The sequence below is a fragment of the Asparagus officinalis genome, chromosome 5, assembly GCF_001876935.1.
Source record: "Asparagus officinalis chromosome 5, Aspof.V1, whole genome shotgun sequence".
Lineage (NCBI taxonomy): Eukaryota > Viridiplantae > Streptophyta > Magnoliopsida > Asparagales > Asparagaceae > Asparagus > Asparagus officinalis.
Genome location: NC_033798.1, coordinates 121,111,773 through 121,138,899, shown reverse-complemented (window position 1 = coordinate 121,138,899; position 27,127 = coordinate 121,111,773). Strand labels below are relative to the sequence as shown.

The window sequence follows — 27,127 nt, the reverse complement described above, 5'->3', positions numbered from 1 at the left end:
GTTCGAGGGTGTGTGGAGGACTTCCCCCAAACCAGATGAAGAGTAGAACTTGTGTTGGGTTGGGCCAATTCTGGCCTAGTTTTTTTAGTTCGAATTTCTCTCCTTAACCAGGTTAGGATTGGACCACCTATTGGAGTGATTCCAACTTGGTTAAGGACTTGATCGGGTAAGGGTGGGTTTTGCCAAACACACCCTAAGCTATTTGGTTCGTGGATTGTATTTTGATGGATACTATGGATCTAGAAAAACCCCTACTCAGAATTTTTTGTTTGTTTGCAATTGATATTGAAGCGTATTTGAGTGAGTGATAAAATCCAATCAAATTATGTTTGGTTGCACATGCATTTTGTTGAGGATATGTAAATAAAATCACAAATTCATGTGAAATGAGCATAATTTTAGGAAATATCATTTAATGCATTTATCATACGTGGCAATGTAGGCGTCTAAAAATGCTTATGAGTGTTCGCACACGGCTCGAGACAGAGAGAAGATGATAAACATCGCTATTAGAGTCACAGGAGCTCGTTTAACAACGACAAACACATGAAGTGAGTCGACGGGTCATACGAAGCAACGGAACTTCGGAATAACGAAAATGAGAGCTGATCGGGAGCCCCACGTCGTTTACAAAAGGCGGAGCACCCCTCGTGTTCCATTTATTCCACATATGATTCAATCATGGGAGCCTGTAGATCTCCTCGTTGGATTTCCAACGCATCTTGAATCGCCTCATTCCGAGGTCGGATGAGTGAGTTAAGGCTGTTACAGTGCCCGCGGGTCGGAATTCTGCTACAGTGCCCGCGGGTCGGAATTCTGCTACAGTACCACGGTCGGAATTTTGCTACAGTACCACAGGACGGAATTCTGCCGCAGTACCGCGGGTCGGAATTCTGCTACAGTACCGCGGGTCGGAAATTTTGCTACAGTGCCCGCGGGTCGGAATTTTGCTAAAGTACCGCGTGTCGGAATTCTGCTACAGTACCGCGGGTCGGAATTCTGCTACATCCCCCCCTCCCCCCGCGGGTCGGGGAATTTTGACGGTTTTTCTCGGGATTTGGTCGTTCTTGAGGTTCCTAACTGACTTGATATCATCCCCTAACATGGTTAATCAGTTATTAACTGAAGATATGGACGAATCATTCATTCTCATCCAAAAACCCCCCAACCGACGCCTATAAATACGAGCTCGGAGGCTCATTTCAAGGGGGATTAATTATCAAGAGGATGAGGTGCTGCCGGATTGAGGAGTCAAAGGAGCACGAATTTCAGCGATGGTTGACAGATCTTGGCGAATTCTTCGGCATAAAGAAGGAGAGTTCGAGAGATCCGACGCCCGTTTCCCCCATTTCCTTGAGATCAGGCTTGGTCTTGATCTCGAGAAGAGCTACTGATTTCGCTTGGTCGATCTCAGCGCTTCAAATCAAATACTTCCTCGGCGAAGCTCTGTCGAATTTTCAACAACCGGATCTAATCGACGGTCGTCCAAGGATAAACCCCGGCACATGCAAAGATCCCACGCAAGCAGAAGATCGATAAACGATCTCCCTGCGTTTGTTTGACGAAAGTTGTAATCTTTTATTTCTTTCATCGTGTAAGAGTATTAAAAAAATACTATCTCTTTTTGTTTTCATTATAACGACTGAAGTTGTAATAAATACCGTAATGAATACATTAATTTTCGACGCAAACAGACAACTCAAAATTCATAGCATGAAAAATAATAAACAAACAATATTTATTTGATAAAAATATAGAATTTTAAGCTGGTGGGTCACATTTTGCAATGCAAAACACACCATATACATGGAAACAAATAAGCCCCATTTTATTTTTTGTTTTAGAGTGTTGTCACTGTTGTGTTTCCAAACAATTAATGATAAACTGTGTATCCGTACAAAAATGAAAAGATTGAAGATAAGTACATTGTCCTAGTATTTCTCTTTGGAGCATCATGCATGTAATAAACTTTCTGAACTTTTTTGTACAATGCCGGATTTTTTTCATTGTCCCCTTAAGTCGGTGAATATTTTTTTTCAGACAAATAAATTAAATTAAATTAACGAATCTTGTTTCACGGAGATTCTTTTTTCAAATTTATTTTTATTTAACCCGCTAGAGGCTAACTGAATTTTGTTTGGTGACTTGTCAGTAATATATTTTTTTTGTTTTCAGTAAAAATTTAAGGGAAAAATGTGTCCAGGCCCCAAAAGCAGAAACTTCATGTGACAAGGCCCCTCATAATTTTTCCCATGTGGATCAGCCCCTTGAAGTGTGACACTTTGTAATGCAGCCCCTTTTTATCAATTATCACATGCTAGCTAAGCTAAAATTCTCAAACTATCCTTATTCTCTCTCCTCAATCTCTCTGACCCAGCACTCACATCATCTCTCTCTCTCATCTCCTCTCTCTCTCTCTCTCTCATCTCCTCTCTCTCTTATCCTCTCTCCTCAATCTCTCTAACCCAGCACTCACATCATCTCTCTCTCATCTCCTCTCTCTCTCTCTCATCTCCCCTCTCTCTCTCTCACCTCTCTCTAAAACTAAGAGCTTTCTCAAGCTCGTCGTCCTGGCCGAGACGCACAGAGCATTAATCTATTTGCTAGAAGAAGAAAAAGAAAAAAAAGAAAAAAGAAAGGTAAGGAGATGTAGAGTAGAAGGGGAATGAAGAGAAATGCCGTAATTAAGAAAGAACGAAAATGTGTATTAATGTATCTCTATGAATGAAATTGCCACGGTGCCGCTGAGCGATATTCGAAGCAATATAACGAGAGGTAGAAAATGAGCCCAAATAAAAAGAAGATACTGTGTGATAGACAATATAAATGGCTACACACCGGCGCAAACGGTAGTGAAAACGGAGACCAGAGGTGGCCGTAAAACACGCGCGAAGTCGGCACGGCGCTGCTGTTTTCTGCTCGCTGCTGCCGTCGAGCGATATTTCGGATGTTACCGAGAGAGATAGAGAATGAATTAGAGCATGATACAAATTGGAGGAGATATGCAACATGTAGGGCTACTCACCAAAGAAGAAATCGACGGAAACGGAGATTGGAGGCGATCAGAAAGTGCGTACGAAGTCGGCACAAAACTATAGTTTTCTGCAGTGCAATTTCTCGCCGTTCGGGTTTATTCTTTGCTGTTCGGAGATTTTCGAGCCTGTCCGGGCTTACCGGAGCTGGGAGGAGGTTGCCGGGGTCGTCGGGGTGTCTCGGTGGGCTCCGTCGGAGGTAGGAGGAGCTTTTCTTCGTTCCCAAGAGCCTAGAACTAAGATGAATTAGAACTAGAACTAGCTAGAACTAGCAAGATAGAAGCTAGAACTGGGGGTATACAAGCTAGAACTAGGGGAATAGAAGCTAGAGCTAACGTAGAAGAAAGAACTAACAAGTGTGCATGTAAAAAACCCTTGTTGGGTTTAGAACTAGCAATATAGAAACTAGAACTGGGGGTATACAAGCTAGAACTAGGGGAATAGAAGCTATAACTAACGTAGAATAAAGAACTAGCAAGTGTGCATGTAAAAAACCATTGTTGGTTTTAGAACTAGCAAGATAGAAGCTAGAACTGGGGGTATACAAGCTAGAACTAGGGGAATAGAAGCTAGAACTAACGTAGAATAAAGAACTAGCAAGTGTGCATGTAAAAAACCATTGTTGGGTTTAGAACTAGCAAGATATAAGCTAGAACTGGGGGTATACAAGCTAGAACAAGGGGAATAGAAGCTAGAACTAACGTAGAAGAAAGAACTAGCAAGTGTGCACGTAAAAAACCCTTGTTGGGTTTAGAACTAGCAAGATAGAAGCTAGAACTGGGGGTATACAAGCTAGTACTAGGGGAATAGAAGCTAGAACTAACGTAGAATAAAGAACTAGCAAGTGTGCATGTAAAAAACCCTTGTTGGGTTTAAAACTAGCAAGATAGAAGATAGAACTGGGGGTATATAAGCTAGAACTAGGGGAATAGAAGCTAGAACTAACGTAGAATAAAGAACTAGCAAGTGTGCATATAAAAAACCCTTATTGGGTTTAGAACTAGCAAGATAGAAGCTAGAACTGGGGATATACAAGCTAGAACTAGGGGAATAGAAGCTAGAACTAACGTAGAATAAAGAACTAGCAAGTGTGCATGTAAAAAACCCTTATTGGGTTTAGAACTAGCAAGATAGAAGCTAGAATTGGGGATATACAAGCTAGAACTAGGGGAATAGAAGCTAGAACTAACGTAGAATAAAGAACTAGCAAGTGTGCATGTAAAAAACCCTTGTTGGGTTTAGAGCTAGTTCTTTCTTCTACGTTAGTTCTAGCTTCTATTCCCCAAGTTCTAGCTTGTATACCCCCAGTTCTAGCTTTTATCATGCTAGTTCTAAATCTAACAAGGGTTTTTTACATGCACACTTACTAGTTCTTTATTCTACGTTAGTTATAGCTTCTATTCCCCTAGTTCTAGCTTGTATACCCACAGTTCTAGCTTCTATCTTCCTACTTCTAAACCTAACAAAGGTTTTTACATGCACACTTGCTAGTTTTTTATTCTATGTTAGTTCTAGCTTCTATTCCCCTAGTTCTAGCTTTTATACCCTCAGTTCTAGCTTCTATCTTGCTAGTTCTAAACCCAACAAGGGTTTTTAACATGCACACTTGCTAGTTCTTTCTTCTACGTTAGTTCTAGCTTCTATTCCCCTAGTTCTAGCTTATATACCCCTAGTTCTAGCTTCTATCTTGCTAGTTCTAAACCCAACAATGGTTTTTTACATGCACACTTGCTAGTTCTTTATTCTACATTAGCTCTAGCTTTTATTCCCCTAGTTCTAGCTTGTATACCCCCAGTTCTAGCTTCTATCTTTGCTAGTTCTAAACCCAACAAGGGTTTTTTACATGCACACTTGCTAGTTCTTTATTCTACGTTAGTTCTAGCTTCTATTCCCCTAGTTCTAGCTTGTATACCCCCAGTTCTAGATTCTATCTTGCTAGTTATAAAACCCAACAATGGTTTTTTACATGCACACTTGCTAGTTCTTTATTCTACGTTAGTTCTAGCTTCTATTCCCCTAGTTCTAGCTTGTATACCCCCAGTTCTAGCTTCTATCTTGCTAGTTCTAAACCCAACAACGATTTTTTACATGCACACTTGCTAGTTCTTTATTCTACGTTAGTTCTAGCTTCTATTTGTTGACCTTCTTATTTTGATGATGTTTAACAAACAATTTACCACTAATGTTGTTTGTCTAGTATTTGTATTTTTGTATTTATTATAGACAAACAACGTTGTTGGAGGATGGATGGAATAGAGCTTCAACGATCATATCCAAAGGAGGTTGGCGGAATGACGGTGAAGCTTATGCAAATTCAAGTTGAAGATCCAAGTTCAAGCTTCATCCGCAAGATTACCAAGTAGAGCTTATTGAAGATCAAGATCAAGCTTGGGTAATTTAGTTTAGGAATTTATATTATGTGTGTTAGTACTTTAAGCTCAATCATATACACACATACAAGTTTTACTATGAAACAAATGAATAGAATTGAAAAATACTATTTTGTTTCATGTTTATATGCCTATATATGATTTCCCCTTTAACAAGCTTATATTTAATGAAATCATATTTAGTGTTTTGAATATATTGCATAGAATATGCAATTTTATGAAAATATTGTATTTCTAGGTTATAGACTTCATAACAACATATTATATCTTTTATCAAGTCTATACAATCATTTCATAAGGTTTCAAAATGTTGTTTAAGTCAAAATATCAAAATATCAATTTTCAGGTTTTCATGTTTTGGACTATTTTGTAAAATGATGATATTTTTCATTTGGGAAGTCCTTTTTCGAAACCAGTCGTTGTAGCATGTTTATTATCATGTCTACAATCATTCCCCAAAGTTTTACATTTTTTGGAATTTATTTGATATTTTTAAACAGACATGTTATTCTACATGTCTATAACATTCCCACAAAATTTCATAATTTTTGGAGTTCATTTACTATTTTAAATTGATTTTACAAAATTGCTGTGCATTGCTACAGTAATCCGGTCGACCGAAATTTTGGTCGGTCGACCGAAATTTCCTCCGGTCGACCGATACGGTCGACCGACGTTGTTTCTGCGCGATTCTCAGTTTGGGATCTGGCTTGCAGTCGACCGCGAGAATTTTCGGTCGACCGCCAATGAGACCGTTGCTTCCAACGGCTATTTTCTCTGAGCTGGGCTTTGTTGTCTTTTTAACGGGGGTTTTGGCTGAGATCTTTTGTGGGTATATATACCCTATTGCTTCTCTTTTTCAAGTCAATTAAGAAGTTTTTAAAGAAGTTTTTAAAGAAGTTTTTAAACAAGGGTTTAAACTTGTCTAGTGTTTGTTTAAGTTTGGTTTAAGAAGCTTTTAAGCAATTGAGGGTTTGAGTTTGTGAATTCAATTTCACAAGAGCAAGTGGAGATCATCCTTTGGTGTTTGAGCATTCACTCTTCTCCCACTCTCTTGTTATCTTTAGAAAAGTGTTTCTAAACTCATCTAGTAATTTATTATTTTGATTATAATTTCCATAAGCTAGATTTATATTGAGTATAGTTTAATTGTTTTATTGATACTCTTTGTTCACACACAACCTATTGAGCTTATTGTATTTACATTCATAGTATAATTTAAGCTTGTGGGTTTGTGACATTGAGAGTGAGCTTAATTGAGTTCTCACCTTGTTTAGAGAACAATCAATTAGTTTATATTGTGCTTAATTGTGAGGATTCACTTGTAATACACTTGTACACCGAGAGAAGTGTGTGGTGAGAGACGGGGTCGAATCCAAGAGGAGTGGCGTCGGTTGACGTGCCTAGGGAGAGGTTGTAACCGAGCACTTGAGGAGGAGGACACGGGCTAGGACCAACACTTAGTGTGTGAGGTGTGATTACATAGTGATTGTATTGTGAGGTGTAAACGTTGTTCGGGTGAACGTAGAAAACCCGGTTGTGATAGTGGAGATCTCCTCGAGGTGAGGAGCGGAGACGTAGGTCAAGTGGTTAGACCGAACTCCGTGATCATATCGTTTTGTTTGTGATTGCATTGGCGTTCTTATTCTTGTTTTCATATCTTATATCGCCATTTATTTCATCCACTATCTTATTTAGTTTATTTACCCTTGTGTTGTTTATATATCCTTGCATATATTTCTATCATATAGGATATATCTCATTGTTCATGTTGCTTATCCCAGTTTATATTCTTGTTATATTTCATTCTTGCTAGGATAACTTGTTTATTAATTTTAATTGGCATTTAATCGGATTAGATTAGCATAAGACCCTAATCACCCCCCCTCTAGGGTCTAACACTATTCCCCTAGTTCTAGCTTATATACCCCCAGTTCTAGCTTCTATCTTGCTAGTTCTAAACCCAACAAGGGTTTTTTACATACACACTTGCTTGTTCTTTACTCTACGTTAGTTCTAGCTTCTATTCTCCTAGTTCTAGCTTGTATACCCCCACTTCTAGCTTCTATCTTGCTAGTTCTAAACCCAACAAGGGTTTTTTACATGCACACTTGCTAGTTCTTTATTCTACGTTAGTTCTAGCTTCTATTCCCCTAGTTCTAGCTTGTATACCCCCAGTTCTAGCTTCTATCTTGCTAGTTCTAAACCCAACAAGGGTTTTTTACGTGCACACTTGTTAGTTCTTTCTTCTACGTTAGTTCTAGCTTCTATTCCCCTAGTTCTAGCTTGTATGCCTCTAGTTCTAGCTTCTATCTTGCTAGTTCTAAACCTAACAAGGGTTTTTTACATGCACACTTGCTAGTTCGTTATTCTATGTTAGTTCTAGCTTCTATTCCCCTAGTTCTAGCTTGTATACCCCCAGTTCTAGATTCTATCTTGCTTGTTCTAAATCCAACAAGGGTTTTTTACATGCACACTTGCTAGTTCTTTATTCTACGTTAGTTCTAGCTTCTATTCCCCTAGTTCTAGCTTGTATACCCCAAGTTCTAGCTTCTATCTTTGCTAGTTATAAACCCAATATGGGTTTTTTATATGCACACTTGCTAGTTCTTTATTCTACGTTAGTTCTAGCTTCTATTCCCCTAGTTCTAGCTTGTATACCTCCAGTTCTAGATTCTATCTTGATTGTTCTAAACCCAACAAGGGTTTTTTACATGCACACTTGCTAGTTCTTTATTCTACGTTAGTTCTAGCTTCTATTCCCCTAGTTCTAGCTTGTATACCCCCAGTTCTAGCTTCTATCTTGCTAGTTCTAAACCCAACAAGGGTTTTTTATATGCACACTTGCTAGTTCTTTATTCTATGTTAGTTCTAGCTTCTATTCCCCTAGTTCTAGCTTGTATACCCTCAGTTCTAGCTTCTATTTTGCTAGTTCTAAACCCAACAAGGGTTTTTTACGTGCACACTTGCTAGTTCTTTCTTCTACGTTAGTTCTAGCTTCTATTCCCCTTGTTCTAGCTTGTATACCCCCAGTTCTAGCTTCTATCTTGCTAGTTCTAAACCCAACAATGATTTTTTACGTGCACACTTGCTAGTTCTTTATTCTACGTTAGTTCTAGCTTCTATTTACCTAGTTCTAGCTTGTATACCCTCAGTTCTAGCTTCTATCTTGCTAGTTCTAAACCCAACAAGGGTTTTCTAGTTCTAGCTTGTATACCCTCAGTTCTAGCTTCTATCTTGCTAGTTCTAAACCCAACAAGGGTTTTTTACATGCACACTTGCTAGTTCTTTATTCTACGTTAGTTCTAGCTTCTATTCCCCTAGTTCTAACTTGTATATCCCCAGTTCTAGCTTCTATCTTTTTAGTTCTAAACCCAACAAGGGTTTTTTACATGCACACTTGCTAGTTCTTTATTCTACGTTAGTTCTAGCTTCTATTCCCCTAGTTCTAGCTTATATACCCCCAGTTCTAGCTTCTATCTTGCTAGTTCTAAACCCAATAAGGGTTTTTTACATGCACATTTGCTAGTTCTTTCTTCCACGTTAGTTCTAGCTTCTATTCCCCTAGTTCTAGCTTGTATACCTCCAGTTCTAGTTTCTATCTTGCTTGTTCTAAACCCAACAAGGGTTTTTTACATGCACACTTGCTAGTTCTTTATTTTACGTTAGTTCTAGTTTCTATTCCCCTAGTTCTAGCTTGTATACCCCAAGTTCTAGCTTCTATCTTGCTAGTTCTAAACCCAACAAGGGTTTTTTACATGCACACTTGTTAGTTCTTTATTCTACGTTAGTTCTAGCTTCTATTCCCCTAGTTCTAGCTTGTATACCCCAAGTTCTAGCTTCTATCTTGCTAGTTCTAAACCCAACAAGGGTTTTTTACATGCACACTTGTTAGTTCTTTATTCTACGTTAGTTCTAGCTTCTATTCCCCTAGTTCTAGCTTGTATACCCCTAGTTCTAACTTTTATCTTACTAGTTCTAAACCCAACGAGAGTTTTTTACATGCACATTTGCTAGTTGTTTCTTCTACGTTAGCTCTAGCTTCTATTCCCCTAGTTATAGCTTGTATACCCCCAGTTCTATCTTCTATCTTGCTAGTTCTATCTAGTTCTAGCTCTAATTCATCTTAGTTCTAGGCTCTTGGGAACGGAGAAAAGCTCCTCCTACCTCCGACGGAGTCCACCGAGACACCCCGATGACCCCGGCAATCTCCTCCCACCTTCGGTAAGCCCGGACAGCGGCGAAAATCTCCGAACAGCGAAGAATAAACCCGAACGGCGAGAAATTGCACTGCAGAAAACTATAGTTTTGTGCCGACTTCGCACGCACTTTCTGATCGCCTCCAATCTCCTTTTCCGCCGATTTCTTCTTTGGTGAGTAGCCATACATGTTGCCTATCACCTCCAATTTGTATCACGCTCTAACTTATTCTCTATCTCTGTCGGTAACATCCGAAACATTGCTCGACGGCAGCAGCGAGCAGAAAACAGCAGCGCCGTACCGACTTCGCGCGTGTTTTACGGCCACCTCCGGTCTCCGTTTTCACTACCGTCTGTACCGGTGTGTATCCCTTTATATTGTCTATCACACGGTATCTTCCTTTCATTTGGGTTCATTTTATACCTCTCGTTATATTGCTTCGAATATCGCTCGGCGGCACCGTGGCAATTTCATTCATAGAGTTACATTAATACACATTTTCGTTCTTTCTTAATTACGGCATTTCTCTTCATTCCCCTTCTACTCTACTTCTCCTTACCTTTCTTTTTTCTTTTTTTCTTTTTTTCTTTTCTTCTTCTAGCTACTAGATTAATGCTCTGTGCGTCTCGGCCATGACGATGAGCTTGAGAAAGCTCTTAGTTTTAGAGAGAGGTGAGAGAGAGAGAGAGAGAGAGAGAGAGAGAGAGAGGAGATGAGAGAGAGAGATGATGTGAGTGCTGGGTCAGAGAGATTGAGGAAAGAGGATAAGAGAGAGAGGAGATGAGAGAGAGAGATGATGTGAGTGCTGAGTCAGAGAGATTGAGGAGAGAGGATAAGGATAGTTTGGGAATTTTAGCTTCGCTGGCATATGATAATTGATAAAAAGGGGCTGCAGTACAAAGTGTCACACTTCAAGGGGCTGATCCACATAGGAAAAATTATGAGGAGCCTTGTCACATGAAGTTTCTGCTTTTTAGGGCCTGGACACATTTTTCCCAAAATTTAAATCTTGTGGGGAAAAAAAGGCAAGGGTGAATCATAATCTCAACCTCTCTAGAGAGGTGAAGAGTTGCAAATATTATGCTTAGGCATTGTAGGCTGTCTAAAAATCACAATAGATAGCTGATCCCCATCAAATACCGATGATGGAAGTTACAATCTGACGACTTCCAGAAGGTTACAATTTGAAGACTTTCACGTAGATCGCTAAAGGTTACAATCTGACGACCTTCACGACAACTGATGGAAGCTCTAATCAAACAGCCTTTATAATCAACATCGGGAGTTACAATCTGACGACTCTCACATATCAGAGAGCTAAAGCAAAGATTACAAAATGACGATCTTTGCAACGCTTCGACAGAAAGAGACAACAAATCGACGGTCTCTTCAAATCAAGCTGCGGAAGTCCTCCCCGCACACCAGCATCAAGATGCGCCGCGTTCATAGCCACGAACGCAGCTTAAATGCAGCTCCAAAAGTTACAAACGCAGCTCCAAAAGTTGCAAACGCAGCTCATGTTCGGCCGCAAACGCAGCTCCAAAAGCTGCAAACGCAGTTCATGTTCGGCCGCCAACGCAGCTTCCAAATCGCTGTAAACGCAGCCTTCAAACGCTGTAAACGCAGGTCACATCCAGCTCCAAACGCAGCTTAGATCCGCTACCAAACGCAGCTCTTAAATCGTACAAACGCAGCTTCCAAATTGCTGTAAACGCAGCTCAGATCCGCTGCCAAACGCAGCTCTTAAATCGCTGCAAATGAGCTTCCAAACGCTGCGTCCGAGCTTCCAGATGCTGCGTTCAAGCTTTTAGGCATTGCGTTTGGACACAGAATTCATGCCAGAACGCGGGCCTGCGTTTGACTCGTTCAAACACGAGCTAAACGGTTCCAAAACCGTTTCCCACGATCTGAGGGGATCACAACTCCACTCAGGAGTGATTTAAGGGGCGGTTACATCCCATTAGCCCCACTTAGGAGCGAATTAAGGAGGTGGTTACACCCCTTAATCCCCTATAAATAACTGAAAATCAATTCAGTTCAGGGGCGGTTTGTTGGAACTTCTTGGCTAGTCAACAGGATCCTTAGAGCATTTCTGGAGCTTTGGAGATCGGCAGCAAGATCTTCTTCATCCTTGGCTTATAACCGACTTTCGGTTAAATCAACTCTTTCATAGAGTTTCAAACTCATTCAGAGTTCTCCACAACGTCAAATCGTGAGGAGAAGACCACGTTCCAGTGAAACAAGACACCAGATCGTCAACGGAGAGCAAACTCGACGCGAGCAATCGAGGGAGGCATCTCATCGCCACCGTGAAGAACCCAGATTTAAACAAAGGGGAGAATCCAGATCATTCTCCTCTCTTTTGTAATCATGAAATCCAATTGTAACTGAGATTAAAGGAATACAAATCAATTTTTCTTTATTTCTTTTACTGCAAAATTTCCCACAAACAGTCATCTCCTACAATTTTCCCGCCACCGGAATAAAAAAGGTACTAGTCTTTTGCAAGATACTAGGTACCCTGCTGATGAGCATATTTGTACTGGGAAAAAAATAAAATAAAAATAAAGTACAATACACCAAATATTCTAGCCAATAAATAGCAAGGCAGTGAACTTTAAAGGGTTATTCTAAAGTTTTTGGAAGTTAAAGATGTATCATTATCAGTAGCCTAGAGTTGAGGGACTCAACTATAAAAATAGACGCGGATTGTCCTGGAAAGGGATTTGTAAAGGACAAAAAGCAACTATCCACTAGTTCTATTGCCATGGATAATACAGAGAAAACAACTCCGATGTTTACTCTGGACGAAATGATATTAAACATAAAGGCTCTGTTTGGTTTGAAGGGAAATAGAAGAAAGGAAAAGAAAGTGCAAAAGAAAGTAATTTTTCTTGCATGCACTCCAAATAAACTTTTCACATATGTCCTAGCTGGGTGGGAAGGTGCGGCGAATGACTATAGGAATGATTGTTTTTCTCCTTTCCTCACTTGATCGGAGTGAAAATGAGAGAGAAGGAGAGAAAATCGCCTCCTTCAAAATTCCCGAAAGAAAGTGCAAAAGAAAGTAATTTTTCTTTGTTTGGTTTGGAAGAAAACAAAAAAGAAAATGAATCTTAAAATCACTGTAGAAAAACACCCATATAGCCAGTTCTTTTCCCCTTTCCTCACTTGATCGGAGTGAAAATGAGAGAGAAGGAGAGAAAATCGCCTCCTTCAAAATTCCCGACTCCATCGCGACTCCATCCTCTCTCTCTCTCTCTCTCTCTCTCTCTCTCTCAAATCTCCTTGAGCTCTCTCTCGTCATTCTCTCGGATCTCTCGCCCTCGACCTCCCTCAGATCTCCTTCTTCCCCGCTGCCGGCATCCTACCGCGCCACCACCGTGGCCGCCGCCTCCTAAAACTCATCGAGGTAACCTTAATCTCTCTGTACCTTTCATCATTTTTTACTTTTTTTAGAAAAATCAGAGGTCTATTTTGATCTAAGAGAGGAAGCCAAGCCATTGTCGAGTTCACCAACACTTGAAAGGTATCAAAATCCGCCCACATGATCTTCAATTAGGTTTTACTTTCCAAGTGTTTGATGAAATGCTCCTTAGACTTTTTTGTGAAATCTTGTAACTTCTGTAGTTTTCAAGTTAAAGTGCAAAATTGGAAGATTATATTGAATTTATGGTATTAGGTTGAGTCTGATTGATTATGATGTTTGATTGGTTATTATATTGTTAATCAATTCCATTTCAATTTGCTCCAAATTTTATTTTTTTTGAGAAACCGGAGTCTCTAGAAGCTAGGTATAATGCTCCAAAACCCTAATATTACTTAATTTTAAGTTCTCAGATTTTACAAATGATACTGTAATATCACAAATTACACATATCATTCTTGAACAAAATTCATACATAAATAGATTATGTATATATAAAAGTAAGCACAGTGCTAGGAGGTAATTTAATTTACACTCAAACTACATGTTTGCATTTTACCACATAGTTCATAAGTTTAAGGTAAAATGACAAAAAAATTTACTAACATTCCTTTGTTTTTCTTACACTCTAATTACATGTTTGCATTTATCATCTTCGCTCTAATTACATGTTTTTAATTTAACATTTGAACAAATATGATGCACAATAAGAAATATGTTGGCAATACAGTCTTACAGGAAATTAATTTCAGAATGTAATGTCTCACTATTCCTTAGGTGATTAGTTTTGTTTTCCTTGTAGTCTCTTCTGCTTTTGGGTTAATGTTTCATGTTGTGTATAGGTAATTTTGTCACTAGTACTGCAGTTCTTCCTTCCAAACAATTGCTACTTCTTTGTGTTATAGTCCTTTTTGGATTAGTAGAAAGCACGGGCATTTTGTCAAAATGAATTTCTGAATCTCCTATGTGTGACATGTACCAGACAGAAAAATATGTGAACAACAATTTGCCTGAAGCCTGTCAATGAAACTGTAATATTCTTTTGAGGGGTTTTGTTTGATGCCTCGGGATTAATAGTTGAAGCAGAGTTGTTAGGTGTCCGATGATAATCACCATACTGCCAATGCAAGTCATGAAGATAATTTATGTTAATTATTAGTCGAGATTTTGTTCCCCACCTGCTGTTTAGAGTTTAATCCAAGTGTCCACAGTTGTCACGCACATGTTCCACTCTTCGTCTTTGTACTGTATATTGCTTCTTTGGTTTTAAGTAATGTTGCATATTAACAAGCAGGCCGTTCATATGGATTCACAACTTGGAAGTCAATCAAGTTCAAAGAAAAATATTGTATGGACAGAGAAGATGGATATTTGCTTAACTGAAACATTGAGAGAACAAGTGCACAAAGGGCAAAAGCCCGATCGAAGTTTCTCATATCATGCTTATCAAGCAACATGTGCAGAGTTATATGCTAAATGTGGAATAAAGGTTGAAGTGGATCATATTAAAAACCGATTGAAGACACTTAAAAAAGATATGGGCGCATTTCAAGACATGCAGAATTCTTCTAGTGGATTTGCATTTAATCGAGTGACAAGGATGATGGATGCGGAGCCAAAAGTTTGGGAAGATTACATAAAGGTATGTTGAATAATTAGTCATTTATTATTTTTATCTAAATTGTACTCTGGTCATGTTTCTGCAATAGGCCAATGTCTGCTCCGGTTTAGAACAATGGTAGCATATATGTACGATAGTTCTTCTGCTTGAATTACTTTCAGTTTGCTGAAATTATTGCAAGTGAAATTGGACTGAGTTGCGTATGAACGCTTTTTCAAATAGGCAGCAAGCATAAGCTGATGTTTATTTGCTCGTAAATTCAGGTTCACTTTTGCTTAAATTCTTTCAAGCAGAGTATTAGGAGGTAATTTAATTTAATTTACACTCTAATTACATGTTTTCATTTTACCACTTAGTTCATAAGTTTAAGGTATAATGACAAAACTGATAAAAACTTATTGGTTTTTATCCATGTTTGCTGAACTCAAAACATTTCTGTTTCCAACAATACCTTCTACAAATTTACCAAAAGGCTTAGTTTTCATGTGTAGTAAACATATTTTTCCGTAGCTGTGCATATAATTGCCAGATTCAGGTCTCATATATACTCATCAACTACTGCTTAGTGTACTGATAAGGTAATAACTGGCAGAGTGCAGCCACTGAAATTTAACCGAACTCCTCTCCAGCTTCTCCTTTGTCTAGGCTTGGATATGCTAATTAACATAGTGCATGGAAAAAGGTACAGCCATCCCTTTTGCTTCATCAATCAGGCTGGAAAATGGTACAATTCTCTCATCATTCGTGTCTTGAAGCCATGTGAAGCTCCAGACACAAATCAGAGCCTGCTCATTACTCTACCCTCCAAAAGACATCTTTTGCTTTCTTCACATAACCCTATTTGTGATGTGATTTCTCTCTTTGTGAAGCTTTATGATTCCAACTGAAAAAATGACTGGGATTATCGATGTTGGGTACACCGTGCTTGAAATTAATCTTTGATCCAGGTGAATTCTGAAGTCTTGCATCAACTTCATTTCGCAATTCGGATTTTCAAACCTGTTAGCAAGTAATCTTGCTGCCCACATTGTCCCATGTATCGCATATATCTCCCATGTATCTCCCATGTATCGCATGTATATTCATGAATATGTCGTCGCGAATGTATGTATCACTGTCATGTGATGGTTTTTCCTTGGAAGGGTTTTATCACTGTCATTTTTCTTCTTTTGGTTTAGCTAACATATAGTAGTTATATTCTGCATATGCTTTTAATTTTATAGGTTTTTGATGTTTATATTCTACTTATTTGAAATTTTTTGAATTAATTTCAGGGGATGAAGGATGCGAGATTAATGTTTTGATGGGCTCACTAGAGTCAAAAACCAAGGACTTCGGCATATTTTTCTCTCTCTTTGGTTAAGATTCTCTATATATGAAATTGATTGTAATAGATTTTGTTGGTTAAGATTTTTTATATGAAATTGATTGTAATAGACTTTGTGACTAGAAATGGATTATACTTTATATTAGGAATATCATGACATTTACTTTTGATTTGTTTTGGTTCTTTCATTGACCTTTCTTTCTGCAAATATTATGTGTGAGAAATGTTGTTCTTTAATTAGCGGAATTGTGGTTGTGCTTCTGCTTGTTAATATTTACAAACTCGATGTTGATAGCCACTCAAGTTTTTGTATTAGGAAATTGCTAATTTTTTTAAATCCAAAAAGTATGAATTAAAATTATGTTGTGATAATTTTCTTTCTCTTTTCCTCAAAAAGACAACCAAACAAGAGAAAATGACTTTCTTATGAATTTTCTTCTAACTTTCCTTACAATATTCTTTCTAACCAAACAATAAAAAGAATATCATTTTCTTTTCTTTTTCTTTTCCTTTCTTTTTACTTTCTCTTTCCTTTTCTTTTCTCTCCCTTTCTCTCAAACCAAACATAGCCAAAGGATATGCAACAAATCACTTATTTTCGATGCAATCAAATCAAAATAATGTGCATGCTACAATCATTGACGACGTCTTATAGTCGCTTCATGGGAAAAATTGGACGTTCATGAAAGTTCTGCAGGGGCTTTCATCGCAAGCCCTGAACTCCCGGGGGTTTTGTGAATTTTACCCTTTAAATTACTGTTCAATACACTAATAACAGGTAAACGCATTTGATTTTTCGGGGTTTTTTTTTTTTTTTTTTGGGGGGGGGGGGGTAGGTGGTGTTGGTGGTGGGGCGCATGACTTAAATATGTTTTCTTTTCCGATGTAAAATAAAAGCTTCGGTCGTGTGGACCACTAATCGGATTTATAGTTGTCTATCCATCTTTAATTCATTAGTTTATAATTTATTCACCAAATTCGCGGGGAACATTAACGGGTAGTGGTATCACCAATAGATTATTGGGGGAAAAATTCCCCAAGGACCGAAAATATGGGATCAATAGAGGGGATAAGTGAAGTGTCCCCCTCCTATTGGATAATGAATTGGTCATCATTAATTATGGCCAACTCATTATCCAATAGGAGGCAGACACCTCACTTGTCCCCCCTATTGGTCCCATATTTTGGGTCCCTATAGCAAAGCTCTTATTGGGGCCAAAAACTCATAAACTACTGTAGATCCTAGAGTAAGATAACTAAAAATTAGAAAGTTAATATAGTATGCGCGTAAAAATAGTACTCCGCCTTCCACTTTTAAGCTTTTATATCAAAATAACGGTGACTCGAGCTCAAAGATAATTAGAGGAAAATTTGATTATAGTTTGATAAAGTCAACTCTCATGCTTATCATGAGCAACATAAAATCCCATTTCCCCTGCAAGAAAGTATAAATCAACGCACAATTTGTGCTGTTGTCATGTCCGTCACATAATAATACAAACCTTGTTAGCCAAAATCCACCCTGGAAATTGATCCCTTTTGTTTAGGCTTCTTTTGGTACTCGTCCCTTACTCCTCAACATTTTGAAATTAGTCCCTAAACTATTAAAATTGCTATTGGGTCCCTCGATTCTTATCTCTCGCTTAAAGGAGCTGATTTGCAATAACTCGTAAGAAGTGAGGACCTAACAGCAACTCGCGGGTTCGAGGGACTACTTCCGAGACAAGTAAGAATTTGAGGACTTAGCAGTAAATTTAATGATTCAGGTCTAAGTACAAAACGCGAAAGATCCGACGGGCTGAATACATACAAAATATTAAAGATGCGATCGACTAACGTTGAGAAAAGCCCATTTATTATACAAGCATGATTCACTCTGTCAGTGGGCCCCAACATAGCCCTGCAGCCCCTTCGCTGGTTTTCTTCAAGAATTTTCGTAGGGTTTCGTTTCTCTCTGTAAAATCATTTCCTCCCTCTCTCTCTCCCTCCCCCTCCTCTCGCTGATCAAAACTCCAACTGATTCTATGTCATGTTGCAGTAATCTGCAACTAACCGAATTCACCCTTTGACCCGATCCTAGCTCCCCTCGCCCCTCCTCCCAAAAAGCTAGGGTTTTGCTGACCCCATCCCCTCTCTCTATATCATGCTTCCTAGGGTTTTCTCTCTCTCCCCCAATCCCACCTAATTCCCTTCAACCCTCCCTCAATTTCGCTCCTTTCTCTCTCTCGCAAGTTCGATCCTTTTTCATGGCGTATCATCATCCGTTCCCTGGTCCTGGCTCTGGATCCGGGTCAAGCTCCAGCTCCGGCCTCCATTTCTTGAGTTCCCCTTTTGGGGACACCACTTTCACCAAGGTCTTTGTTGGGGGATTGGCTTGGGAGACGCAGAGTGAAACCCTAAGGCGGCACTTTGAGCAGTATGGGGAAATCCTCGAGGCCGTTGTCATCTCTGATAAGAATACCGGAAGATCCAAGGGCTACGGTTTTGTGAGTGTTTCTTCATCTGGGCCTTTTTTTTCCTTCTTAATTCCTGATTTTTTCGTAGAAATGCTGCAAAGCTTGTACCTTTGTGTGTTTTGGTTGTGTAAATCATTTTGCGTCTTTGAGTTATTAGAGGAGTTGAGAAATTTAGGGTTTTCTTATTGAGAACGGATGAAGGCTGAATGTTGGTTTTTGGTGACGGTGTTGGGTGGAGAGTTTAGGTGACATTTCGTGACCCAGAGTCGGCGAGGAGGGCGTGTGTTGATCCTAGCCCGATTATAGATGGGAGACGGGCGAACTGTAATTTGGCTTCCTTGGGCCGGCCAAAACCAGCAACACCTTATGGTATGTTGAATGTTCTACTTGTCTTAGTTTTGAGAGTGAATACCGTGATACATGCATTGCATTGTTATAATTGTCCTTGAGCCGCTGTAGTATTGAGATCATTATATCCGTATTTCATGTCTTATTGCATCGTGTGATCAAGTGCTTGACATGTGCATTATATTTTCAAACGTGATGTTGCTAATTTTCTGTCACCTATATGTTTTTGACAACTGTTTTAGATTATTCAACTTAAATTAATGAAGGAGTGAGCTGGACAATGACTTTTTCTTTATCAAACATGATGATGCTATATTTTCTTTTGCCTGTATGGCATTGACAACTGTTGTAGTCTGTGCCACTTATTTAATGGACTAATGGAGTGAGCTGGATCAAGATTAATGTGTATACTGATATTCTGAGTTATATGCAAGTGATTTAATGCACATACTGATATTCGAGTTATATATACATGATACAGGGTGAATAGCCAACATCTATCTTGAAGCCGTGTTTTGGTGATGTGCCTTCAATAGAATAGTTTTGCAATATAAAAACTTTAATCACTGAAAATCTGATATTTCAAATGTGCATGGGATCTACTACTAGTGAAGAACCTTATATTATATAGTTGTTTTTAGTGGCATTGCTCCTTCGTACTTATGTGTGTCTTCTATTGGTTAACAGAAAGCATCAGAGTTACACTGTGTTGGTGCATTATATGATGGGAGGTGAACCATCTAATGTTCTCCTGGCGTCTTCTCTTTTTATGAAAATTTTCATTGGGTGGGGTTGCATTATTATAGTCAATTCCTTATGAAAACATAAGGTTTTGAATATCAGATTCTGTCGGAGTGACTTTAGTTTCATAATTAGGATAAGGAAAGACTGGAAAATAGAAAGGAAAACCCGATATATGTCATTCCATTAGTTAAGACCTGAAATAGTGCAAACACAACCAACCTCAATGAATGACCACTTGGCTAGGGGGAAAAGAGATTCCAGATAAGTTGTTAGCATTGCATTGGGAGGAGACATTGCATGGTCTCCTTTAGATCTAATCAGAGTTATTCTATTTACCCAAAAACTCTTTGCTTGGGATCATATATAGGTGCTTTTTGCTGCTGGCCAATCATGGAGAAAAACTTTGTTTGAGATGTCTGGTTGCGTCCATGTAAATTTCAGCAGAAATTAATAAATAAGGATGCAAACTGAAATATCATCATCTATGATTATGGTGGGTTTCCTCTCGATCAAGAATCAAGTCAATTGAGACATATATAGGAAGAAAAGCAGCTACAATAACAATGTTTTAATTGATACATTAGTTAAAATAATTATAGCCATCATCATTGTTGATTATTTTGTACGAATAATGTCAAATCGTATCTTTATTTTGAGTAACTATATATCCCTTTTTTGGTTACTTGTAGAAGCTTCATGGTATCATCAGGAGTAATTTTTATAGATTTTTTTCTTCTATCAGAAAGGTACTCTGATTTTTAGAGTATTAGAATACTGATTAATGTTCTCATCTTGTGTCTTAAAAACATCAAGATCCTCCTGTCCATCCAGTCCTTTGGTAATACAGCTTTAATTAGAGGAATTTATCAACATGTTATGTTGTCATTTAATTATTGATGAAGGGCTTACTTGATGAAGGGCTTACTTTTATTTGACATTTACAATTTGCGTACAGTTAATCGGACATATGGGACTTTGTTCTGAATAGATAATTGAATAGCTTCTTTGTGATATTTAACATTTTCATAAGCGTATACTGTATATACAAGATTTTTTTTTGCAGATTTATGTAATTGTTGTTCCTTTGTTGGGACTTGCATTTTGCAGCGCAGCTAAGGCCTACTGGCCCGTACTTTGGAAGTGTTCCTGTTCCTCGAGGGGCTTATGTTGGAAGTTCCACATTCCACCAAGCTGTTCCCTACGGCTACCACCAAGCTATTCCATATGCACCATATGGGTAAGCAGATTATTAGTACTTACCTATTGAGGATGTGACTGAAAGTCCAGCTCATTCTGTGTTAATAGAAAATATTAACTTTATTGGGAGTTTTTAAATAATAGTACGACTTGATTTTGTGTGGAGCTTTTGATTAATGAGTCACAAATTCCGCAAGATTTATGAGCTGAATAGCGTTATGAGTTATAAAACTTGTATATGCTTCATATGAGGTGAGGTAGATGGCTAGGGATTGAAGGGAATGTAGGCATAAAGCTATCATCTAGATTCTTCTGTCCGTCACTAAATCAGCAGCTGAAGATGAGAGTTCTCATAGGATTTTCTGATTGCTTATGCAGGTACCAGGCCTATGGATCTGAATATGTTTACCCACAGGTCATGAAGTTCAAAATCTAGCTTTTATTTTGAACTCTAAATATCCATAATTTGCCTTTTATATTCAATTTATACTCACATAATTTGGCTATGCTTTTTTTCAGAATGTGTACAATCCATACATGGGGCAGCATTATGTTCAAGTCTACGGTGTTCCAGGAACAGTGAATGCAGCTGCATATCCATACGGACAACTTGCGCAGCAACTTCCTGCTGGGCATGGTTATACTGCGGTCCAAGGTTACACCGTTCCTGGCCATCACTTCATGCAGCTTGGAGGTCAGAACATCAATGGAGTAACAGCTTCACCTAGGCCTGCAATACAGGCACAGTATCCTTCAGGCAAGTTTTCTGAGAGGAACTTATATTTCTCAATATCAGCATTACAATCTGGTTGCCAAAATGTCTTGAATGTTAAAAGATTGTTTCTTAATGTTGACATGCACATAAAGATTCAATTCATATGTGTCTATCCTATAGATAATTAGAAGCAAGAAAGTAGGTGATGATGAGGATGATATTATGTGATTGCTTTTGTTCTATTTCCCATTTTTGGTTCATCTTTCTGGGCAATGGCATGGAAGGAAATCTTTTTATGCCCCTTGTAACCAACAAATATGTGCCACTATATTTCTCCACAATAACATTTCAAAGTAATAAATTAGTGATCTTTTAGAGCTATAAGAAAAATAAATTGAATATTTAACATTCTAAGTTAAAGATCTTCCTTCGACTCGATTATCAGAAGTTCAAAGTTAAGATGATTGAAAAATCTATAAAATATCTCCTGAATAATATACTTCAACATTCTCGTCTTAGATATGGGGAAAATATAGAACTTAATAATATACTTCATCTTTCTCATCCTAATATAGAACTCAATTAAAGTTCAAAGTTCTGATAATTGGGAAATCTATATAATACCTCCTGAATAATATACTTCGTCTTTCTCATCTTAGATATGGGGCAAATATAGAACTTAATAAGAGGAAGTAAATTAAAATAACATAAAGCTAACAGGTTAACTGGAGTAGGCACTTTGTACTTTTAATTACCAACCAGAAAAAGGAAATTCAGAAGACATAAGTCAATGCTTCAATTAAACGCCTTGGGGTTAGTCTTGGAAGTAAGTCTCTATTTTGACGTTTTGCTTCTCATCCATACAAATTCTTGACACCACAAAATGATTTAGGACAAAAATAAAAAAGAAAGTCAACTGCTTAGAAAGTCTTGATCCTGTTAAGCTTGCCTCCAGGTCTGAGTGTACTCAGATGCGGTAGAGAGCCTGTCTTTGTTGGATTTCAATATGCCTTGGTTGGATCTGCCTAGTTGGTGAAATCGGCTAGGACGGAGTGCCTATTCCCTTTTTATGCTCATTCCCACAGAACACATGTTTTTGGAAGTTAGAAAGTCCATTCCCTTGGTATGCTTATTCCCACATTTTGTGGGCACAAGCATTCCCAAAGAGTTCTTGAGCAATGGGGATTCCTATCTAAGTAAAAATAAATAAATAAAACAAATTTCAAACCTGCGCCAATTTCTTGTCAGTTCCCGCTTTGTTCTCTGTGTCACCTAAACGTGACAATCAGAATGAGTTTTTCACTCTCACATTTATTCCGTTCGGATCCTTCATTCTATTCTCACTTAGCTCGATTCTTGCATGTCGAACAAGGCGCTAGGTTCAGTTGGAATATCCAAAGCAAGAGGTTAAGAGAGATAAGAAGGTGAGACTAGGTAAGAAGGTAAATAGGGACTTTGTGGACTGAACATCTCCACCTCTCAGGAAGGTATATGGTGAACATGTAATAAGTCTGCCAAAGTAAAGAGATGAAAACTAAGACACATGATTTCTATAGGGAAAGGGATCTTTGAATGCATGATTGTAAAGGAGAGCGGATATCTTTTGGACTTGCCATATCATCATATTATGTTTTGGCCAGAGTAGAAAATGTGACTATAAGTCAGCTAACAAAATCGTGAAATTGGCAAAACTTCCAATATAAATAAACTAAGGGGATGTTTGGCAAGTTTTGATTATAGTCTATTTGTGGATTATAAGCCAAAGTGTTTGATAAATTTAGTGGATTATAATCCATGTTCGATTGTAGTGTTTGGCAAATGGATGGCTTATAAGCCATCGTTGTTGTCAAAATGACCGAAAAATATTTTATGGGGTTAGAAAGAGACAAAATAGGACTTGGAATTTTGAGAAATGGTGAGGGTTATGTTAGTCTTTTACTTGATCAAACATTGTGGCTTATAACACATCAAAAAAAATGAGCTAGGTTACCCTAGCTTATTTTATTTTTTGGTGGCTTATGAGCCAATATAATCCTTGTGACAAACATGTCAAGTCTCAAGTGGCTTATATGCATCAAAAGTGGCTTATAACCACTTTGACCGCTTACCAAACATGCTCTAATATAATCCTATAAAGAACTATAAATCAACTAATATAATCCTATACAAAAATTATTAGTAATCAATAACAAAGTCATGTCAGTACCCAACCCCAATATTAAGATTCACGTGTCCTACATGTTTGTTTAGTGGTTAAAGGGTTGGGTGTAAATATTTTCAAACTATTGCCTGGAGGGGAGAGTTATTTTAAAAATTTTTTGGGGGGGGGTGTTTTTTTTTTTTTTTTTTTTTTTTTTTGGGGGGGGGGTGTTATAAGATTAGAGGGCTATAAAATGTAATTCTTCAAATTCTTAGAAGTGCACGTCCCTTAAGTTTGAAAATGGATCTGCCCGTTTGATGCGAAACCCCACCTCCACCCAAAAAAAAACCTGTGGTCCCAATCTTTCTCTCTCACACATATTTCTATATTAATTTACACAAACTTTTGGATATGTGTGCAGTTAAATGTGTTTCTAATCTATTTCAGTTTTATACACATCAAAAAAGAGGTTATGAAGTGTTAATAGATGGTTAAAACTTATGACGTGTCATTAACCAGTATGTGTTGTACAACTTGCACTCATTTTAAAAAAATGCTTTGACTTGCTTCATATTGTAAATCTTTTCAGTTCACAAGATTAGTGTACGTAAAAATTTATTATGTGATCATTTTGGTAGTTGCTGAACATATATATTTTTTTTCCAAAATGATCCCACAACAGAATTAGCCATCTCCGCTAGAAGAAATGAAATAATTTATTATCCCATCACCTGTCATGCGCTGATACTTGAAATCCTTGTTTGTGTAGGATAAGTATCTTGCCAGTTCATTGTATCCTTCAAATATTTATCACTTGGTGATTATGGTGGATATTGCAGGGCTTGCAGCAGCAATTCCAGCTCATCCACAGTTCATCATTCCTGCACATTCGCCACAGTTCACACATGGCAGTGGTTCAGACCAAACAGTTGGTTGAGAGGAGCATCACAGTGTAAAGCATCTTGAGGTATACAAATTTGGGCTAAATGGCACTTAAATACCACAAAGTTTCCCCGTTTTGACACTTATATACCATGAGTTGTTTTTTGTGGCAAATAATCATAAATTGCTTAAAAAAGCCACATCAGTATCCTCGATCATGCAAACATGAAGAGAAAAAAAAGCTCTTCTGAATGTTCCCATATGACACTAACATGTTAATTTTATAACTGTCTAATCATTAATATTTGTTAAATTTATCATTAAACATATTCCAACTCTATTTTACAATAGAAATAAGATGAACTTTTAAAAGAATTTTGGTAGATTTAATAGCAAATTAAAAAAATATTAATAGTTAAAAACTTTAAAATTAGCATACAAGTAATACTGAGAAACATTAGGGTGAAAATTTTGTTTGCATGATTGAGGGAACTAGCATGCCAATTTTAAACAACTTATGATATTCATTTGCCAAAAAAGAAAGAAAGAAAGAAAGTCATGGTATATAAGTGCCAAAACAGGAGAACTTTGTGGTACCTAGGTGCCATTTAGTCATAAATTTGGCTACTTACCATGATTCTTCTTCTTTCTGTTATCATCTTGTTTTTTTTCTTTATTTAATTTTAGTAGCTATCCTTAGATTGCAGCAGGACAAGAACAGCAGTGCTGCTTGAGTGGCATGCTTATCTTTTGCCTTGCAAGCTATCATCTTTGCATTCTAAAGGTCAGTTGGACCTCCATCTTATTATGCTTCCCATAACATTGTTTTCCTATGTCCTTTTGAAATGTTGCATGGTTATTTGACCTATATGGCTTGAGCTTTTCCTTCGCTTTTTGTGTTTTGGAAGTTTGGACTTGCAAGATTTTGAAAAAAATGCATTTGTCACCAGATACAGAAGCTATATAAGAGTCCTAAGAGACCATATGTTCTGGACGAGGGGCTGAAATTTAAATGCCAAGTTGCTAACCGTGCTGATTTGCCAGCTAAGTAGGCTGGATACTTGACCTAGTGGGCTAGCCGAGTTACTTCTGCACGTTTTCTATTATGATATGAATTTCTTCTGGCACTTTTTTATAGATAGTTTTCCTCATTTTCCTACCCAAGTTTAAACTTGGGTTCAATTTAAAAATATGAAAGTTGAACTTATATTACCACATAGGTTTTAAGCAAAGTTGCATGTAAACCGCATTTATACTTTCACTTTTGAAGAAGAGTTTCTTGGTCACTAAATGGTGGTAATTATCTGTAAGAGGATTAAAAAATTGAATTCATAAGTAAAATGTGAGTACATGTTTTAATAACAAGTTGATGAGGTACTATAATATGAGTTCATAAATAGGAAAGTTTATGATAGTTGTAAATCGTTTGTGTATGTGGTTGTTTCTTATACCGGACGGGTGAAAATTCAGGGTAGTTCAGAACAATTCAACTAAAATTTTTTTAAAAAAAATTCTATCTACTTTCTCCTCTTCAATTGCTTTCTATTTATGAGAAAACCACAGGTGAAGCTTCAACTTTGCCTCACTCTTTGTTGCAGGTCTTCTGTAGTCATGGTCACCAGAGATACCACAAAGAGTCAGCGTCGAGTCTCGCTCCTGTGGATGGAGCCCCTCCTATGAAGCTTGAGAGCTCCTGAAACCGCTCTCGTTTCTTGCTTCTGCTGTCAAAAGTGTCTGTAAAAATCCTCATGCCCTGCTGGAGATTGCAATTGGCCCGGTGGAGTATGAACTGATGGTGGTGCCGGAAATGGAGTCCGGCAACACCACCTTTATATATAATACATATATGCAAAAAAAAAAAAAGAACAGATGTAAATATACCCTATATCTGAAACGATTCTTTCAGAGCCAGAACTCAAACTTCTGGTTGTATTATAGGGTAAGCCCCTTTGTTCATGTGGTTCCTGGGATGATTTGGCCACTGGCCTTGTAGATACAACATTTATGCGATTCCCGATCAAATCTTGTTGATATGTACGTTGTTAGTTTCTAGCCTCTCTAAACTGATGGGTATCAGTTTGGATCGGTGTAAGTAAGTGACTGCAGAACGTCCTGCAAGGTAACAGGTCTACTTTGTCACCTTATCCACCATTAGATATTGTAGTTCAATCCCTAGTTTAAAGCTTTGTGAATGGTCTGTATGTAGTAATCGATGTTTATTTGTGTAAAATGTTTGGATGTTGAGTTGGTCATTGGTATGTTGCATTTGGTTCTATCAGATCTACCATTTCTTCCCTCTTTTGTTCCCTAATTAAAGTATCTTCACCATTTCTTCCCTCTTTTGTTCCCTAATTAAAGTATCTTCGCATTTTAGGAAGGTGGTTCGTGTTTTATGACGAAGGCTGCAGTCTTTAGGCAGCATTTGTAGATTACAGCTTATGATTTTTGACTCTAAGCTACTGGCATTACTGAGGAAAGGTTGATGTTTATTATTTGCTGGTAGTCCGATTCAATTTTGTCTTTTGTTACAAATAATCTTAGTAACATCAAGAGTAACTTTTACCTTTTTTGCTCCAAATGAAACGTTGGTTGTTGGGTGCGATGAGCGTCAATAGCCGCAGTATGGTCCTCATGTTAGCCACTCCAGT

At 37.9% G+C, this 27,127-nt stretch overlaps 2 protein-coding genes across 7 annotated transcripts; both read left to right on the top strand.

The window, feature by feature from the left end:
- On the top strand, positions 12,680–16,171 carry LOC109840992. Of its 5 annotated transcripts, XR_002247110.1 has the most exons (4): positions 12,680–13,034; positions 15,263–15,352; positions 15,540–15,617; positions 15,945–16,170. XR_002247110.1 is itself a non-coding variant. In XM_020409834.1 (2 exons), the coding sequence occupies exons 1-2, from the start codon at positions 14,353–14,355 to the stop codon at positions 15,972–15,974; spliced, it is 369 nt and encodes a 122-aa protein (XP_020265423.1). In that variant the 5' UTR covers positions 14,330–14,352; the 3' UTR covers positions 15,975–16,171. The 5 variants fall into 5 exon arrangements, 1 of the variants encoding a protein (XP_020265423.1); XR_002247111.1 differs by lacking the exon at positions 15,263–15,352 and having other exon boundaries at positions 12,682–13,034; XR_002247109.1 differs by having other exon boundaries at positions 12,683–13,034; positions 15,263–15,617.
- Positions 17,889–26,766, top strand: LOC109840991 (probable RNA-binding protein ARP1). 2 transcript variants are annotated; one of them, XR_002247107.1, is made up of 8 exons: positions 17,890–18,483; positions 18,699–18,822; positions 20,653–20,782; positions 21,121–21,157; positions 21,262–21,499; positions 24,437–24,564; positions 25,180–25,263; positions 26,078–26,766. XR_002247107.1 is itself a non-coding variant. In XM_020409833.1 (7 exons), exons 1-6 carry the CDS (start codon positions 18,244–18,246, stop codon positions 24,532–24,534), a joined length of 867 nt encoding a protein of 288 aa, XP_020265422.1. In that variant the 5' UTR covers positions 17,889–18,243; the 3' UTR covers positions 24,535–24,564; positions 26,078–26,766. The 2 variants fall into 2 exon arrangements, 1 of the variants encoding a protein (XP_020265422.1); XM_020409833.1 differs by lacking the exon at positions 25,180–25,263 and having other exon boundaries at positions 17,889–18,483.

What these genes read in the sequence shown, in the direction of transcription:
- LOC109840992 (XM_020409834.1), top strand. Translation starts at nt 14,353, where the DNA reads ATGGATTCACAACTTGGAAGTCAATCAAGTTCAAAGAAAAATATTGTA. An exon ending in TTTGGGAAGATTACATAAAG is followed by an intron (nt 14,692 to 15,944) that starts GTATGTTGAATA and finishes AATTAATTTCAG; the next exon opens with GGGATGAAGGATGCGAGATT.
- LOC109840991 (XM_020409833.1), top strand. Translation starts at nt 18,244, where the DNA reads ATGGCGTATCATCATCCGTTCCCTGGTCCTGGCTCTGGATCCGGGTCA. An exon ending in GATCCAAGGGCTACGGTTTT is followed by an intron (nt 18,484 to 18,698) that starts GTGAGTGTTTCT and finishes TGGAGAGTTTAG; the next exon opens with GTGACATTTCGTGACCCAGA. An exon ending in AAAACCAGCAACACCTTATG is followed by an intron (nt 18,823 to 20,652) that starts GTATGTTGAATG and finishes TGCATTTTGCAG; the next exon opens with CGCAGCTAAGGCCTACTGGC.